This window comes from Tribolium castaneum, chromosome 4 (genome assembly GCF_031307605.1).
Source record: "Tribolium castaneum strain GA2 chromosome 4, icTriCast1.1, whole genome shotgun sequence".
In the NCBI taxonomy this organism is placed as follows: domain Eukaryota; kingdom Metazoa; phylum Arthropoda; class Insecta; order Coleoptera; family Tenebrionidae; genus Tribolium; species Tribolium castaneum.
This window is the reverse complement of record NC_087397.1, coordinates 5,146,207-5,163,326: the sequence shown is the minus strand read 5'-3', so window position 1 is coordinate 5,163,326 and position 17,120 is coordinate 5,146,207. Positions and strand designations below refer to the sequence as shown.

The window sequence follows — 17,120 nt, the reverse complement described above, 5'->3', positions numbered from 1 at the left end:
CTTTTGAACTGAATGTATTTGCGTTTTAGGTGAATTATTACAATTATATAGTTTGTAATGTTGATTTATTCAAAAAGTTTATCTTAAAATATCTGTAAAAGTCGGTCAGTACCTGGGGCCCTGGTGGCCCAGTGGTATAAGCGCCACTTACGACGGGGGAGGTCGGGGGTTCGAACCCGGATCAGAGCAACAATTTTTCTATGAAAAAAAGTATGGAAAAGGTAGGCGAAACAACACGTAAATAAAAATAAGAGATGAGAGAATACATAGACGTATAAATGTAAAGCGGAGCATAAAACTGAGAGAAATAAGAAAATAATGCGGTAAAAGGTAAAAGTACGTAAAGGGGCTAAATTGTAAACGTACGAGCACATCCTAATAAAGGAAAAATACTTTTTGTTTTGAGACAAAAAGAGATGAACCTAAAGGTGAAACATAACTTCAAACTTTAGTTGAATTCTTAGATGACTTACTTCTTAAATTAAAAAAAAAAAAAAACGAAAATATTTAATTCATTTCTAAAAATTTTTAGTTAACTGAGTTTGTTTAATAATTATGTTCATTTTCGGTCAAAAACGTGCTGAAAGTCACAAAAAAGATAAAAACAATTTTAAAATTGTAGAATCAACTTATACGCCCGGTATCTTTTGATGAAAACTGGTGAAAAATTAGAGAATTAGATTGAAAAAAAGTGGAAGAAAATGTTTTCTCGTGCTAATTTGCCGACTTTTGAACTGAATGTATTTGCGTTTTAGGTGAATTATTGCAATTATATAGTTTGTAATGTTGATTTATTCAAAAAGTTTGTCTTAAAATATCTGTAAATGTCGGTCATGACCTGGAGCTCTGGTGGCTCAGTGGTATAAGCGCCACTTACGACGGGGGAGGTCGGGGGTTCGAACCCGGATCAGAGCAACAATTTTTCTATGAAAAAAAGTATGAAAAAGGTAGGTGAAACAACACGTAAATAAAAATAAAAAAAAAGCGGAGCATAAAACTGACAGAAATAAGAAAATAATGCGGCAAAAGGTAAAAGTACGTAAAGGGGCCAAATTGTAAACGTACGAGCACATCCTAATAAAGGAAAAATACTTTTTGTTTTGAGAGAAAAAGAGATGAACGTAAAGGTGAAACATAACTTCAAATTTTAGTTGAATCCTTAGATAACTTTTTTCTTAAATTATAAAAAAAATAAAGGAAAATATATAATTTATTTCTAAAATTGTTTAATTAATTGAGTTTGTTTAGTAAAGTCCTGAAATACATTGTTAATAACAATCATGGCCACTGCGAATCGGGTAGGATTTGCGCACGTCCACTATTCTTGACTAGAAAATACACACGTTTGGTGATTTTTGGAGAAAATATGTCCATTTTCGGTCGAAAACGTACTGAAAGTCAAAAAAATGGTCAAAACATTTTAAAATTGTAGAATCAACTTATACGCCCGGTATTTTTTGATGGAATTTGGTGAAAAATTCGAGAATTAAATTGATAAAAGTGGAAAAAAATGCTTTCTCGTGCTAATTCGCCGATTTTTGAACTGAAAGTATTTGCGTTTTATATTTTGCAATTATATATTTTTCGACGGGACTTAATATTGCAGGTGTAGTTTAACAGATATGTTGCGAAGAAAATTACTCCCAACTGCCAGTCATTAATAAAATTCTCAGAAATTATCGTTTTTTGTTAAACGCAGCCTTGAAATTTTGTTACAGATGGAGCTTGGGTAATGACCAGCGATGGTCAGATGACCATGAACGCGTCTTTGTGATTTAATTAAAAGACTATGAGTGGGAACTAACGATGGCAACCTCTCTAACTGGAGTTGGGATTCTGTGGGCTACGTTGTCCTTAGCGGCGGCCTTGCTGTGCTGCTCGGGATTTTATCTGCCCTTCTGGATACAGGTGAGTGTTTCACATTGACCAAAATGTTCGGCGGAATGAAATAACAGCGCAATTATTACGCTGAAACAATGTACAAAATCCATCGATTTAAACTTCAACAGCGTTTAATTTTGTATCGAGATAAAGGCCCATAATTAATGAATTGGTGTTCCATTGTGATGTTGTAGAATCGCACAGCAAGTTTTGATTAGGTTTTAATAAACTTGAGTAGTATTCTTGTGTTTTGCAAGGAATGTGAACCGAAAGCAGCGCGACAGGTGATAGATGGTGCAGGGGAACCCATTCGTGTTATAAATTTCTATTTTTACTTTCGTTCCCCGAATATCAATTTAATTAGATTTATTTTTAAAGCCTTGTTTGGAAATCTCATTTCTGTGTTTCTTTGGCTGGAAATGTGCAATTCTAGCTTGTCACAGCGAATCCCCTCCGCCCTGTTAACATATCCCAAGTAGCTGCAACTGCAGTATCGGAATCTGACAGGAAATTTAATGCTGCACATCGTCTGCAATCGATACGTCAAAACTTGTCTAAATAGAGGCATTTGGCGTTCCCATTAGCGCTCGAATCGTGCCACTGTTCCACATAGATAAGTGTAATAATTAATCCCAACGATGACGCAAACTTTAATTTCTCATCGTCGAAACTCGAAACAGGCTTATAAGAAGCTTATTGTACATGTAAATGTTTACTCGAAGCGCAATACGGTAAACTTGGGTTCTATTAAGGCGCGAATTTAGGCCCATAACGGGTTAATTTATCGCACGAGGTCTTAACTCGACGGCAAGCAAAAATTCCAACTCGATTTGCGATTTTTTCGCAAACGGCCCCATGTGAGGGTTAATTGGACATTACGGGGGCTTTTTAATTAGGCCACTTCATAATTTAATGCTCCATCCACTATCCAACGTTAAATATTGCTGTAATAACGAGCGAGCGCTGAGGATCGCGAATTGATTGCTTCTGACCCGAGAGGACGGATAATGGCGAAAAATAAATGTTTACTTTAAAATGGACGGATACGTCACAAGCCTGACGCTAATTTCGTATACGAAATGCAGTCAATTATGAATTTTAAAATAGCAATTTTTTCCGAGGGCTGTCACGAGTAATTTCACGAATGACGGACTTGTAACGCAAGGATGGAACTGAACCGAGGAAACGGCGACTGTTGACGATTGGCAAAAATCTGATTAATATTCGGGGCTTCATAAAGCCACATTTATTGAAATAAATTAATTTTTCTTCAAAAGTTTTGACTTTGTTTAATATTTGTGGTGTAAACGCGTTCGATTTGTAACGTGTTTGTACGGTTTTTCCGAATTTCACAATTAGCTGTGTTACGCAAATATTATAATTGCATTCGTTTATTCACACTAGAATACTGAATTACTCCAAATGGGGGCAATAATTCAGGCGAACTGGCGGTAATTTTGTTGTCAAAATTAATGTAAATTCGGTTGTGCGTTAATGCTCGCGGCTTTTATTAAATAAAATAATTCGGCAAATATTGCAGGGGCCATGAAATATTTAAAAACGCTTTACCCCATTTGAGGACTTAACCGTCCATTGGGTTGTAACCTACTTAGGGCAGGTTTCTTTGATGCATAATTCGCTAGCTGAATATATTTCCGAATTACCTCCTTTGGGAGATCATTCGTCTTAAGTAATTCTGTTCGAGGAGGTAAACGAGTGGCCGAAGGCACTCTCCAAATGAAAGAATAATCGAATTGTTTGAACGCATTTGCTTAAAATTTTAAACCTCCGGCGCCTGTTGGCCTTTTGGCACGGCGGCAAGACATGCGTGCTGTTTTGATTTCGTATTCGGTTTAAATGGGTTTGGCGAGGTCTGTTCCTCGAAATTTGATGCAAATTAAATCGGATCGAAAGTTTTTCTCTCTAATTAAAAGCGATCTTTGCGTACCTTGTGGCTGGACGCAAAAGTTGGGTTTGTGGGAGCAATTGTAGGCTTTTAAAGTTCAACCCGCAATGACAAAGTTTACTCCGACACAGTTTAATGAAAACAAAGGATTCTTTTGTAGCTCAATTATAATTAAATCCGGGAATGTTTGAAATCCAATTACAATAGACCGCTGAACCCGCAACAAAAATCTTTCAGTTTTGCTAAATAAACTCGGATTTTTCCCGTTTTGCTAATTTATAAACAAGAGAGAGTCGAGGAATATGGGACATGATTCCGCTGAAAATGAAAGAAGAGGAAATGACGGAATTTAGAAGGAATGCAATCGACATAAAGTTGGTCCTATTAAACGAACGCCGTCTCATTCTGACTCTATTCACTTTATATTCTATGTCACACACAACGAGGGCATTTTTCCGCCTCCCCCACACACCTTATGTACAAATTCAATTAAGCTCTCTCCTCACAACGTCCTTCTTATTAAAATAAATCCGCCGCTGTTAACTTAATTTCATTCCGGGCCCAAACTGCTGTTTAAACATCCCGCGATAGATAGCACTAATTAATTTGTAACGCTTTTATTTACAAATTTTTACAAACACATAAATTTAATCAAGTGTCTACAAGCAATGGGCCGGCTCGAAATAAATTACACGAGCCGGCGCATTCACCAGATTTTATTCAATATATTCCACGCCAAAGGGTCACACTTTGTGAAACTCGGAACAAAGTCCTCCGAATGCCTTAACTTGATAAGGGCAAACCACTTAGCGGTTTAGTCAGAGTCGAATTCTCCAAATTGGTACACCTGTCCGGTCTCGCTGAAATTTAACGTCGGATCATTAAAAATTTCCAAGCTTGGCACATTTCAAGCACTGCTTAATAATAGTGCTGAATACGGGATCAGTGCCTGGATGAAAAAGTAAGGACCATCGAGGTGGATTAGTGCGATACTTGACGACTTTTGCAGACTAAGTAACAACGTGGTTGACATAATAGTTAACCGCACGAAGGAGGGCAAAGCAGATTATTTTAGAAACTTTTACCCCGATTTTAAAATTAACCACTCAGCAATAAAGTTACAGCATGAGGCTAACTAATTACCAAGAAAAATGAGGGTTTTAATTATCTTAGATTGATTGATTTTAACTTCAACTTTCAGCAGAAATAATACAAGTTTTCGACTCAATTTTTAACCGTAAACACATGTAAAAAAACTCTAACACTTTCGACAAAACTGTCAAAAGTTGCATTTGATTCTTGGTCGAATGGCAAAAGTATGAAATGAATCCCAATTTTAATTTCGCTTTAAGAAGCATTCAAAAAATTACACTTAAAAAATACTATTTAAAAATATTGAGTTTTGCTTTGAAATTTTTTAATTTGGTTTGCGATTCCTGAAATTTTTCGATGCTAACAAGTTTAACAATATGTTTGATGAAAACATGAAATTGGTATCTAATAATATCAGTAGAGTTTGTTGAACAAATAACTCTCTAAAAATTATTAAATTTTTTTCTACAAAATTGTCGATCAGTTTTCGACGACACTGTGAAAACTAGGAGTTAATCATAAGTAAGGTTGTTACTGGATATTCGTTTAAAACAGTGCTTTGAAACTATCAGTCCTAAACAAAAAAGACGACAGATTTAAAGTCCGGGGGCAATTGCACATACGTGGATGATCAAGGCAATTTCAAAGCTCTTCGGTTACCCAGGTTGTGGAAAAATGATTTCAAGTTTACTTCCGGATACGATGAATGGTCGATAAAATATTATACGATAATCTAAAAACTATCTGCCTAGTTCTTACATACAGTGCGTTCAAAAAGTCTTTAGATCAACTCTTGCTGTGGAATTTTATACGTATGTTGATACGTATGTGCACGTGAACGCACAATTCTAGGAAGTATTTAGTAAACCAATTTCAATTTTTAACTAAATGTCATAAAAAATGTCGTTTTATTTACAAAAATGTTTTTTTTTGGATAATTAATAAAGTGTTATTGATCTTAATGCCCTGTGCCTGATTGAAAAAATCTCTAATGAGAATTAAAACAGTGTCCGTGTGGCCTGTAATCCGCTTGGAGGGGTTTAAAAGTATCGAATCGGGAATTTCAAAGCTTGCAATTTATAAACTATTCCGGTCTGGCTTTGAGATATTTTAAATCGATCAGTTCAGGAAGGGGTGACAGTTACAAACACGATTCCTCCCATAAAAATACGAATAAATCACAAATACGTAACCGCTTTTTCACTCCGCGAATACATATTTGTAAAATATTTAGTTGGAAGTGAAAAACCCAATTTGTAGAAAAATTCGCGTCGAGTCATTTTTGCCTCACTTCGTAGCAAACTTTGCATACATTGCTTTTTTCAACAAAACCCACTGAACTCGGTAATGCAGTCTGAAATCTCGTCGTGCTTTCATCCTTGCTCCGTTTTCAGCATTTGTCGCACTGTTAAGTTTTCAGCCGGTACGTTATTACCTGCAATACGCTTATTTCACCCAAAGCAGCATATCAGAAATGTCTCGGCCAGATACCAGACTTGCGTGGATATTTACGAGTCGCACCTGCAGGCGATCTATTTAATCATTAAAAAGGTGTATGCGAGATGTGAGCCAACATATCTCGCATCGCCTTCGAGCGACATTCCTGTTAACAATTTTTTGCCCGAAATGAGTCCGCGTTTTGTAGAATTATTAAAGTCGGATAGCGTCCCAATCCGATCCAATTAGCGGGTGTGTTATCGCGCTTGTTTACAACACTTGCAAAGAAAATGCAATTATGGCCGGTTTAGCGCGTACAGATATTCATTATAGCGTCGTTATGCAAAATTAAGTTTGCAAGGGTCAGGGCAAAAAAGTGGCTTTTAGTATATCTCACGTTTAGCGGTGATGGCTCCATTTCTCCCCGATTAAATCAGGAAAGTGAGGAAACTGATCGAGAGACATGTGCAGAAAAGTAACACCCTCATTGCCAACTTTGAGAGTTCCCAAAGTTTCGAATTAACATTCATGGTTTTCGCTAAAAAGTTGTAGATAAAGAAATTTATGCAAATCATTTATTATTGAAAACGGTTGTGAGCGAGCAATTCGTATTGAAACATCCATAAAATATGTTGCTCTATTTGAAATTTCGCTGCGTTATAAATAATGGATTGTTTCCTCCACTATTTACATATTTTTATAGAAAAGAAAATAGCGAGGAAAGATGTAAGATTACACCGGCTGGCGGAGGAATTTTGAACATTTTTTAGCCGTGACGTGTTATATTTTTAATAAATAGATTCGCCCTTAAATTTTTCCCAAACTTATTGCAAATTCCTGAATGTCTCTCGACTTATTACGATCCATCACAAAAGTGAGTTTAATAAAATTACTACTCTGGAATTTTTTCATTAGGTATCAAAGCACTACGAAACGGTGGGCGAATTTGCGGCTAAATTAATCAAATGCAACATTTAGAGCCCGGTGAACAACTTTCATTTATTCATAACTATGCAAATCGAATTTGAATTGTATTTCTAAGAGAATAATAAGTTTCCATGTTGATTGTCCTGTCTTTGACCCCATTTTTCACGAACACGTTTCCCGGGACTTTGTCATAATAATAAATTATCTTTTTTGGCTTAGGCGACGCGTTTTAAGAGAGCAATAATCCCGTCGTGTGACTCCGATGTCCTGCAACAATTAAGAAAAAACCCAGTCGGAATCTACACTAATTTAAGTCTGATTGAACCCGGAGCTATTTTAATTAGAAAAGTAATTTAGCGTGTAATGAGAATCAGCTTAAGGCGTTTGCCGTGACATGGACTTGTCATTTAATAACCTCTCTACCCTTGATACACACTCCTGATCTAACTTTAACGGATGATTGATCGACTAAATTTCCCATCTTGCGTCGAGGTGCAAGAAAAAACTTCACTTAATCTAATTTATGATGTGTGTTATAACCCGGCCGACGATTTTTCGGATAATTCAAAACCGGTTTGTTTGATAAGATTAGAACAAAGACCCGACGTGAATTACTGGATGGAATATGAAGCATTTTGTTGCTCTTTATGCGAAGATTAATGAAGGAGAACGCTTTATTTCAGCTTGTACCGTTGATCACTTTTGCGGCTTCAGCCAACATAACATTTGTGTATTACTACAATCTATTAATAAATTTTAATTTACTCCATTTTGTGCGAAAACAATCAATTTTATTCCACGCTAATGAAGCTGGTTTTTAAAATTCTAATTAGCAAGTCCGTGATTATAAAGCTGGAAAAATTCGAACTTGTTTACCACGAATTGTACATTTTGATCTGACAGCCGTAACTATTTTTCAACTAATTAAAACGTTCTGTATTTGTTCGGGCATAAAAAGTTACTTGTTTAGCGGCAATTTATTATCTGAAAATTTATTCTGCCTCCGGCGCGAATTGGTGGATGCGCCGGGCAAATACATTTTTACACGTGTACTTCCAAGGGCCATAAATCGATAATTAAACATTGATACAGAAAACGATCTAAATCACTCACTGTTTAAATCTTTGGACTTTAACTGTTGAGTGTTATTTTCGATTCTGTTTATAATTACAGGTTGTGCAGTCTGTTTTGGGTTTTGGGCGCCCTCTTTGTTGAAGGTTGCATTTTCGGCGTGAACCTCGTTTTCGATTCGTTCGCCGTGCCATCGATTTCGCTAATTCGAGCGTTGCCTTTCGAATATTTGCGTTCTGGTCTAGATCCGTGTCTTTTGTGGCGTTGATAGTCAAGTCAGCGCGAGAGTTTCTCGTTCGACTTTTGAATACGTGACAGTTGCTCGAGAATCCGGACAGACAAGGAGGAGCACCGTGCTGGAGGCAACCATCCGGAAGGAACTCGTACAGTTAATGGACGCTGAATGCGTAATATCGCGGTTGGTCACAGAGCAAAAGCTTGCATTATACATGAGCTGTTGACTGACGTAAAAGAACTAGACTTGTTAAACGTTTGCCGTGATTGCCTCCCATTCGGACACAAACGGACATTGAAAATTTTATACACACACGGATATGCATATCGATGGAGCACAGCGGGTGCATGGAAAACGCCCAATTTGCATTTTATTGGAATGCATGCTTTTTTAAACTTCAAGTGCGGTGTGCATTCTTGAGGCATACAGAAACGACAGCGGTTCGCAAACGTCCAGTGGTGGAAAATTATTTCTTTATTTATAAGCAACACAGTTTGCATAAACAAACATTTTTCCCGGCGCATCCACCATTTGTAATCACTTTGTAAAGTCTTTACCCAGGTGGACTGCCACTTTGTATAAACTACTGCACTTTTTGCGCAACACAATGTAGATTTGAACCTGCATCTGGGAGCAGTAATTTTAAAACAAGGCAAAGCAGCCGCTTTTTTATAACTATTTAATAGTTCGTTTACCCTCCGGAAATATTACTTTGGTAATTAAGCCGCACGGTAGACAACTTGGGTGTTTACGTATTAAAATTGTTCCTTTCACGTAACTTTTGTTTGTTATTTTGAGATAAGTTGAGTGACTTGCAAAGGCACGAAAATAATGACTTGTGTGAGAATGCCACCGATATCTGACTGATGTGTTTTTCACTTGCCGTACTTTCGAACTTTTGAAACAACATCGTAATAAAATCATTAAAGATGTTCAAGCAGAGTGAACTTTTTTCTTTGACCTGCTTAATCGATTTTCCCCAATAATATGCAATATCTGTCTGTGTGAACTAAGACGAATCGTCGACGATCCCCATCATATTTCATCATCCTCGCTGCATATCAATTCGTGCTTATTGTTATTGATACGTCCGTATTCTCGCACTGAAAATTACGTTTCTCCCGTTTTCATTTGCACCGAGGAGGCCACTAAACCAATAAAAAACTGTGTTCCGGCGCCACACCTGCAGTCGTTAAAGTTATTCAGTTGTGAAATATGTAGAAAAGTTAGTTATATTTCCCCCTTGCGCTGCTTCATTCTCCAGCATGATTCCTGCCAACGATCCTCCGACTCCTTTTGCTCTCACGGATAGCTTCGTTACGTGACCTGATGTGCAAACTTATATTTTGTGTCAAAATCCATGATCTATAGCACTTTCAGATTTTGCTTTTAACTTCTTATATTTATATTTACCGAACAAGGTGGAGGGCTTAAACTGCTTTAAAAAAATCATAACGCCAGCCCCGATAAGGCCAAACACGTACGCCATAAATTTCCCGGGTTTTGTCGGGTGCATCTTTGGTGTATAATGCGTCTTGTAATTAAGCCGTTTGTGGCAGCGCGTTCCCGGTTTATTAATCGACGGAGAAAAAGCGTAATGAGAGCTTAATACGGAACGGTTTGTTTTATTTAATTTTACTTATTCTAAAAGCTCAATTTAGAAAGCTCCATTAACATCGGGCAAAAACCTGGCCGAGCTTGCTATTTTCGAGTGATACAGTTGTAGAAAAGAATGCACCTCATCAATCAAGACCGTAATGAACACTCGACACCTTTAATTCGTTACTCACAAAAACGCCTTACGTTTGTCGAACCAAACGTCCAAGAAACGCGTTTACATTTAGCTCAGTTGGATTTTTAATACACTAACCCGGCGCATTCACCATTTATGCACCAACATTGTTTTTCAAAACCTGCAGTTGTAGCAATAAAAAAACTTTGAAATAACACGATACGGCATGTTTTAGCCAGTTAGTAAACCAAATAATGGAGTTTATGCCGAATATACCTAATTTTAAAAAGGTCTTAAAACGCCTTCATAAAAAATGTTAAATAAACTTTTATGTCTGCAGTGTGGCGCGATATTTTGGTGAACGGAAGAGCAAATAAATGCCGGCACGTCAAATCTCGGGATCGCTTTAAAAGCTAAAAATGTGAGAAAATAAAAGTTGACAGTATCGGTGCCTCGAGTTAAAAACTTTGTGAAACGTAAAGTCTGTGATTTTTCTTTATTTACGAACTCAGCTAGGTAATGTACAACGTGAAATCATTATTGAAGAGCTTCCAGCAAACAAAATCCAATGAAACTAAAAATCCGTTTCATCCGCAACAATATTGCCCACAACCAATTTATGAGCATTGCAGGCAAGGAAATTCGTTAAACAATGTTAATAATAACCCATATGGGAAAAGGAAATATGCAGTAATATGAAAAGTTATCCAATTAGTTCCTCCGACGTTTCTGTGCGACCGCACAATTCACCATCCTCAAACTCTCATACAGCAACGTTTATGACATCTAAACTTGCGACTAACAAGTCTTTGCGACCTGAATTTGCACAACTTCGCACCGAAATTATTGTCAAAGTGGCGATGGTCTCTAATAGATCAAACGGATTCTTCCAAAGCACGAGAGTGCAAATGTTTATAATTGTTTACTAAACCGTTTCATTTCATGAAAGTGTTTAATTAGTGATTTCGTTTGATGTTCTCAATTTGGAGCCACCTTTGACGGCCACGCATTGCAATGCATTGCAAACAAACATTATTTTACCCCCAGACAAATCGAAAAATGAGACATGTACCAGCCCCTTAACCTCGTTTGAAACTTTTTAATGTCGGCTAAATTAGGGACACTTGAGGAAGTTTTGGCCGAAAAAGCCCCGACGTCTGAGAAAACTGAGGCATGGCCCATTTCAATGAGTTAAAGACCAGCACGTGCTCGGAAAATTCGCTGTGAAATTTCGGCAATAAACTGGGGCAAATGAAGAGAGGTCTAACCTTAAATCTCTTGTCATTACGTTGTAAGCGACTTCGGAGCCAACGATTAGGAGAAGGTCGAGCGAGCAAATTGCAACTCGCATCACGTAATATTGCAGCTCCGAAACGCCCATCGGACACAAAATAAAAAAGCACAATAATTATAGCACAAAAAGAAATGCGAATTAATTAATAATAATAACAAACTGACGAAGAATCGAGGATGAGACGCTTTAGTCATATGAGCAACGTAATACTTTATTTACTTTTTCTGTATGTCGAAAAAGCACCAAAACAAATAACTAAAATGTGAATCGTAAATTTGTAAAAAAAATATTTTTAATTACTTCAGTAGATGCTGAAGACTGAAAGTTGGTAATTAACTGCCAATTTTGTTTCAAAAAGCTGTTTGAAAGATGTTGAGTAATTAAAAATTTCGTTTTGGAGCCTACATTGATATATTTTGTTTAGTGGGGTTTGAATATCAACTTTGTATTTAAATTCGAGGAAAACATTGTTCCGAGTATTGTTAACTGTGTTTTACGTTGAATTATAATTCAAACTTGTACTAAATAAATCACTTGAAGTGGTCATGCTATTATTTTTAGTTGCATCTAATAAAATAATAATACGAGTACATTACAATTAAGGTAATTTGTTTTTAAATAAATAAAAATTATTGAAAAGAAACATTTTTTATTTAAATTTTCCCGGCGCATCCACCATTTTTAACAACCGTCAGGTTGAGGCATAATATTCTACTGAAAATGTTTATTGAAATTTTATTATGACTTAAAATAATGTGTTCTAGTCCAGCAATTTATTGTAGATTTGCAATTAAAAAATTGGCAGCGGAGTTAACAGAGTCTGTTTTCATTCGGGTGGCATTTTCTACGCTGCTTGTTAAATTAGCATTATATCGTGGATTAATTCGAAAAGCTCGTTCAGCTGCAAACGTTTTAAAAATTCCTTGTTTCGGAGTTTCCAGGTGGTAAGTCCGGTGAGGGTCGTAACAATGAATTTATATAGCACTTGAAACGAAAACAGTGTACCGAATTTGGCTTGATTCGAACGGTGCAAACGACATTTGTTTTAACACTCCACAAAAATCGCTTATTTTTCTCCCAATTTGGAGTGATTATTTTCCGCTACATACATCTCGAGTTTCTCCAACTCGGTAATATTTCAAAATAATCTACGAGTTTGCTCTTTTCCACTTCTTCGATGTAATTATAACGAAAGCGTTGATATTGCAAAACTTGAAGCCGTGTTCCAAGTTAGTACAAGGTCCCGAGTCCCTCGGGAGCTTTGCCCACTTCTTGTACGGTCCCAGCACGAGGCCATGCTATGCAAAACGCGTGTAAAGGCACACCTGACAGATCAAGAGAATCCATTAGCTGTTGCAACACAGATTCGCTTTGCGGGACACACACTTCCGGAATCATTGAAGTCGACCACACTCGTTCCGGATGCACGAATCATTCCACCGGATGTAAACGAGACTACAAAGCGAATATCAAACACCTGTACCTAGAAACAAATCCAGGCTTGTAACTGGAAAAGGCAACAATTCAAATATTTATTTTTAAAACGCGAATTTCGGCGATAACACAAAGTGACAACCTTCCGAGCGCAATGTTTGAGGCCGTCTTTCATGTTATTTCACTGATTCGGGCCGAATTAGCTTTGCAAATTAAATTCAGGTGTGCGAACGAATACGGACAAAGAAAGTGCTTTAATTAATATAACGCCGACTGTCATACAACCACTCTCAGGCACACAAGCGATCACTAACTGCTGGCCTTTGTTAACGCTTATTTTTATTTTCAATTCAAACGCGCCTATTTTAACATTTTATCCAGCTAAATGTTGTACTACAACAAAATTTTCGGTAGTGTTTGTATAGTTTTTAATTTCCGCATATTTGTATCAGAAATTAAAACATTCTGGGGTAAGTTTGGTTTGATAATTCTCGCTGCCACCTCCGATCCTCCGAAGTTTGAAAATAAACTGACCCATTTAGAATTTCGTCTCGGTGAGATCTCGCGCCCTCGCATCGTGTCAGATATAAATCTCGCGATTATGCAAAAGTTCCACTGTTGCTGAAACTCTAGTTATGGCCACTTAAATTTGATAAGAACCGAAGAGACTGCGTTGTAATAAATTTATTTCGCTTTTATCTAAGTCGTCGTACAACAATAAAGTGACGCAAAACGAGTCGTTAATAAAGGAACGATACAACGACTAAATTAATAAGTTTCAATTCGTGCAACGACGCTGATAAATTCCTCGAGTACGACGAAATTAGCTTTGGCGGATATTTACATCAGAAAACATCTCGGTGATTTCCGACGATATTTTCAGGTGAATCGTTTAAATTCAAGGATTTTATTTGTGTTGTTAACGAGAGAAGTTCAATTAACAGTAATGTGGGGCGGGAGTAAGGTCCAATTACGAGTATAAGGAATAGTTTGCCCTGTGGATAACCCGAGTAGATACTCGATTAAATTTCGCGCATTGTTTAATTAAGTTTATAGTCATTTTAATGCGCCAATTAAAACGCGTGGCTCAGTGTCGACATTTTTTAATTATGGCAGTCTCTGGTCAGTTGTTACGTCCAGATTGGTTAAGTGAACTAGTTGAAATTCTCGATTTAACCGAAATGAGTTTTGCAACCGATTTGTGGTTTAAATACTCGAATAAATTTCCGTTAATGAAGCTTTCTGGCCAATTCATTTCGACATAATTTACTGAAACCACTCATTGTAGTTTCTTTCCAATGGTTCGGGACCGAATTCGAAACTATTATTTATTGTTTCTGTTTGTAACTAGTAGTAAATCAGTGATTTTTCGAGCGGAAGGAATCAGGTGTGTGCCCCATCAATTAGTGGCGAGTCCGTTCAGCCGGGACAGGTCGGGATTTCGTCTGACCAAGGGATCCCAGAGCGTTAAACAATTTATTCCTCATACGGTCATTTGTTATCCGGAAGTACGCGAGCCGATTAAGCACCGCAAGTCTAGTTTCTACTAATCCCACATTACAGGACACGGACGACGGTCATTGGAGACCTTTAATTAATGCATGCCGTTTTCTGATCCTCTCCTACCAACTGCATTACTCTACACGGATACCACATTAACCAACGACCGGAAACGGCAGTTCTTTATGCTCGCAATTAGACGCAAGATAAAAAATACAAAGCATGGCTGAAACACCCATTTTTGCGAAACTTAAACCATTTTTTTTTCAAAAATCTCAGCCACCAAAAAATATATACTATAAATTATAAAATATATAAATATGAATTATAAAAAATGTTTTTTTTGGAGCCCTAAAAAACCCAAAAAAGATGGCAAAACATCGATCCAATAAATTATAAAACTAAAATACACAGGGTGATTCTTTTAGAGTTTTAAAATTTTGTATACGATCGAATTCGACAATTCTGAGTTGAACTAAATTATTTGCCAAATGGCTGAGCTTCCGGAACTACAAAAATTTGAAACCAAGTGTGAAATTTTAAATAGTAACCACAAATTTTTATTGCATATTTGAATTCACCTTTTCAAGGTGAGCAAAATTTACCCTAGTTGTTGGTACTTATCTGTTATTTGCAAGGGCTTAATTAAAATATTACAGCTCTTGAATCCTTTGAGATAAATAAATACTTTTATTGCATTTGATAACCGAAGTTTGGAAGAGTCTTCTGAAAATTTCAAAATTGTTAACTGTCAAAATTCATGGCTAGTATGATTTTCTCAAAAGGGTTATCAAAAAACTGCTATAAGTTTTTTCAAATGGAACAATCTATTTTCTTAACGGCAATGGGAAAAACATCGATATTTACACTGACTTTTATCAATAAGCCCTCTTTCAGTTTTTGAAAAAAATCACAAAACAGATTTTATTTTGTAATTTTCATAGTTAATCAGGTAGACTTTGCAAAATGATCAACAATTGTCAAACTTCAATATTTTATTTATTTTTTACCTGGTTTATTATTAAATGAGCAAGAGATAGATATAGAATATGTTAATAAAAGTTTACATGAAAATGTTATTTTAATTAAAAACCTGGGTCATTCGGTCACTCCATTTGAAAAAACTGTCTTATAAACATTTTTTAATTAACATTTTCACAAAATCAGTAATCTTGCGATTTGAAAGTTAACTATTTTGAAGATTTGAGAAGACCCTTCGAACCTTTGGCTATGAAATATATAAGAATGGGAAGAAATTTACAAACCACTTTAGCTCAAGAGCCATGTAATCAACTTGGTCAATAAGCTGCTGTCATTGTCAAAATCATATGATGGCAGTACCTCTGTCCATGACAGCATCCAGTACCTTAACTATACAGACAGCACAGCTGTTAAATGTCAATTCCTTGACTGGGTCAATTTAATCTTCAATCGCTACGTTTTATTTTTTTGTGAATGTGTTAATAAGTTATCTAATATTAATATTTATCATTTACTACTAATATGATGAAACTGGCAATAAATCTTTTCATGGACCTTAATGATGGTGACCGGTATATTATAAATTACGGCGTTCTTTGCAATTGTGAATATAATGAAACTTATTTTGGTGAAGCTGACAACAGCCTTTTCCACGTTAGTAAAATTACTATGTGGTCATAGAGAAATCGGTGAAATGTGTAAATTGTACTTTTGCAATGTATGTAATTATTTCAAATAAAGTTTATATTCATTTATTTTTGACAGAGTTTTATAATTATGCTAATCCTATTTATTAAATAATAGTTTTCACATCAATTTTACAGACAGGGTGATTTACCCTGTCTGCTTTACCCAGCAGAGAAGTCGAATAAATAGAAATACACAATGAGTAACGAGTAAAAACAAGTTTTCGTCTCTGCGCACTCCTACCACCGTGGACGATCTGTCATTTTGCGGACTCTAAACATTTTGAAATAATTTAGTTAAACTCGATTTGAAGTGTATACAAAATTTTAAAGCTCTAGCTACATTAGAAGTAAAATGTGTTTAATGTAGGCCTTAAAAAAATCAGCCTGGATTTGTTTTCCCTACAATTTATTACGTTAAATTGAAGTACCTAACAGACGATTAAACGTGAATCTATTTGTTTTATTTATTCCACTAAACACTAAAACCATGAATAAAATAAATACACAAACATTCTACAATTCTTTTTTAGATGCTACTCTGCGTTTTTCGTTTTATGGATTATTTAGCATTGTTTCTGTATAAAATTTAAAATTCTAAAAAGGGATTTTTTTCAAAATAATTAAGACAGTATTTGAAGGTTAAAACTCGTCGAATCCATCAGTTTATGTTAGTGTGCATTTTTCCCGTATTCAAAGTTCTCTCTAAAACAATCAAATCACGTCTGACTATTAAATTCGAGCGTTCGTGAAAATTTCCCTAAAGAGTCGTTTTCTGGTAGCAATTATCGATGTAATTTTCGTCGAATTGTCGCCTCGTAATAACGCTTGTAGCAAAATTTCAATTTGGCTGCAATTTTTTGTTTAAGTTTCTTACATGGAAGGATCATTACCGGCAATTAGCCGCTACATTAAGCAACCGTTAGCTTTAAACTTTTAATAGA

At 36.1% G+C, this 17,120-nt stretch overlaps 1 protein-coding gene across 2 annotated transcripts in view; it reads left to right on the top strand.

Annotated features, from left to right (window-relative positions):
* LOC103315097 (LHFPL tetraspan subfamily member 6 protein) overlaps window positions 1-17,120 on the top strand; it is a 51,787-nt gene that overhangs the window by 5,535 nt on the left and 29,132 nt on the right. For both annotated transcript variants that reach the window (XM_008202934.3, XM_008202935.3), the window contains exon 2: window positions 1,719-1,908. In XM_008202934.3, coding sequence (XP_008201156.1) covers window positions 1,807-1,908 — 102 coding nt within the window. In that variant the 5' untranslated portion in view covers window positions 1,719-1,806. The remainder of the gene's footprint in view (window positions 1-1,718; window positions 1,909-17,120) is intronic.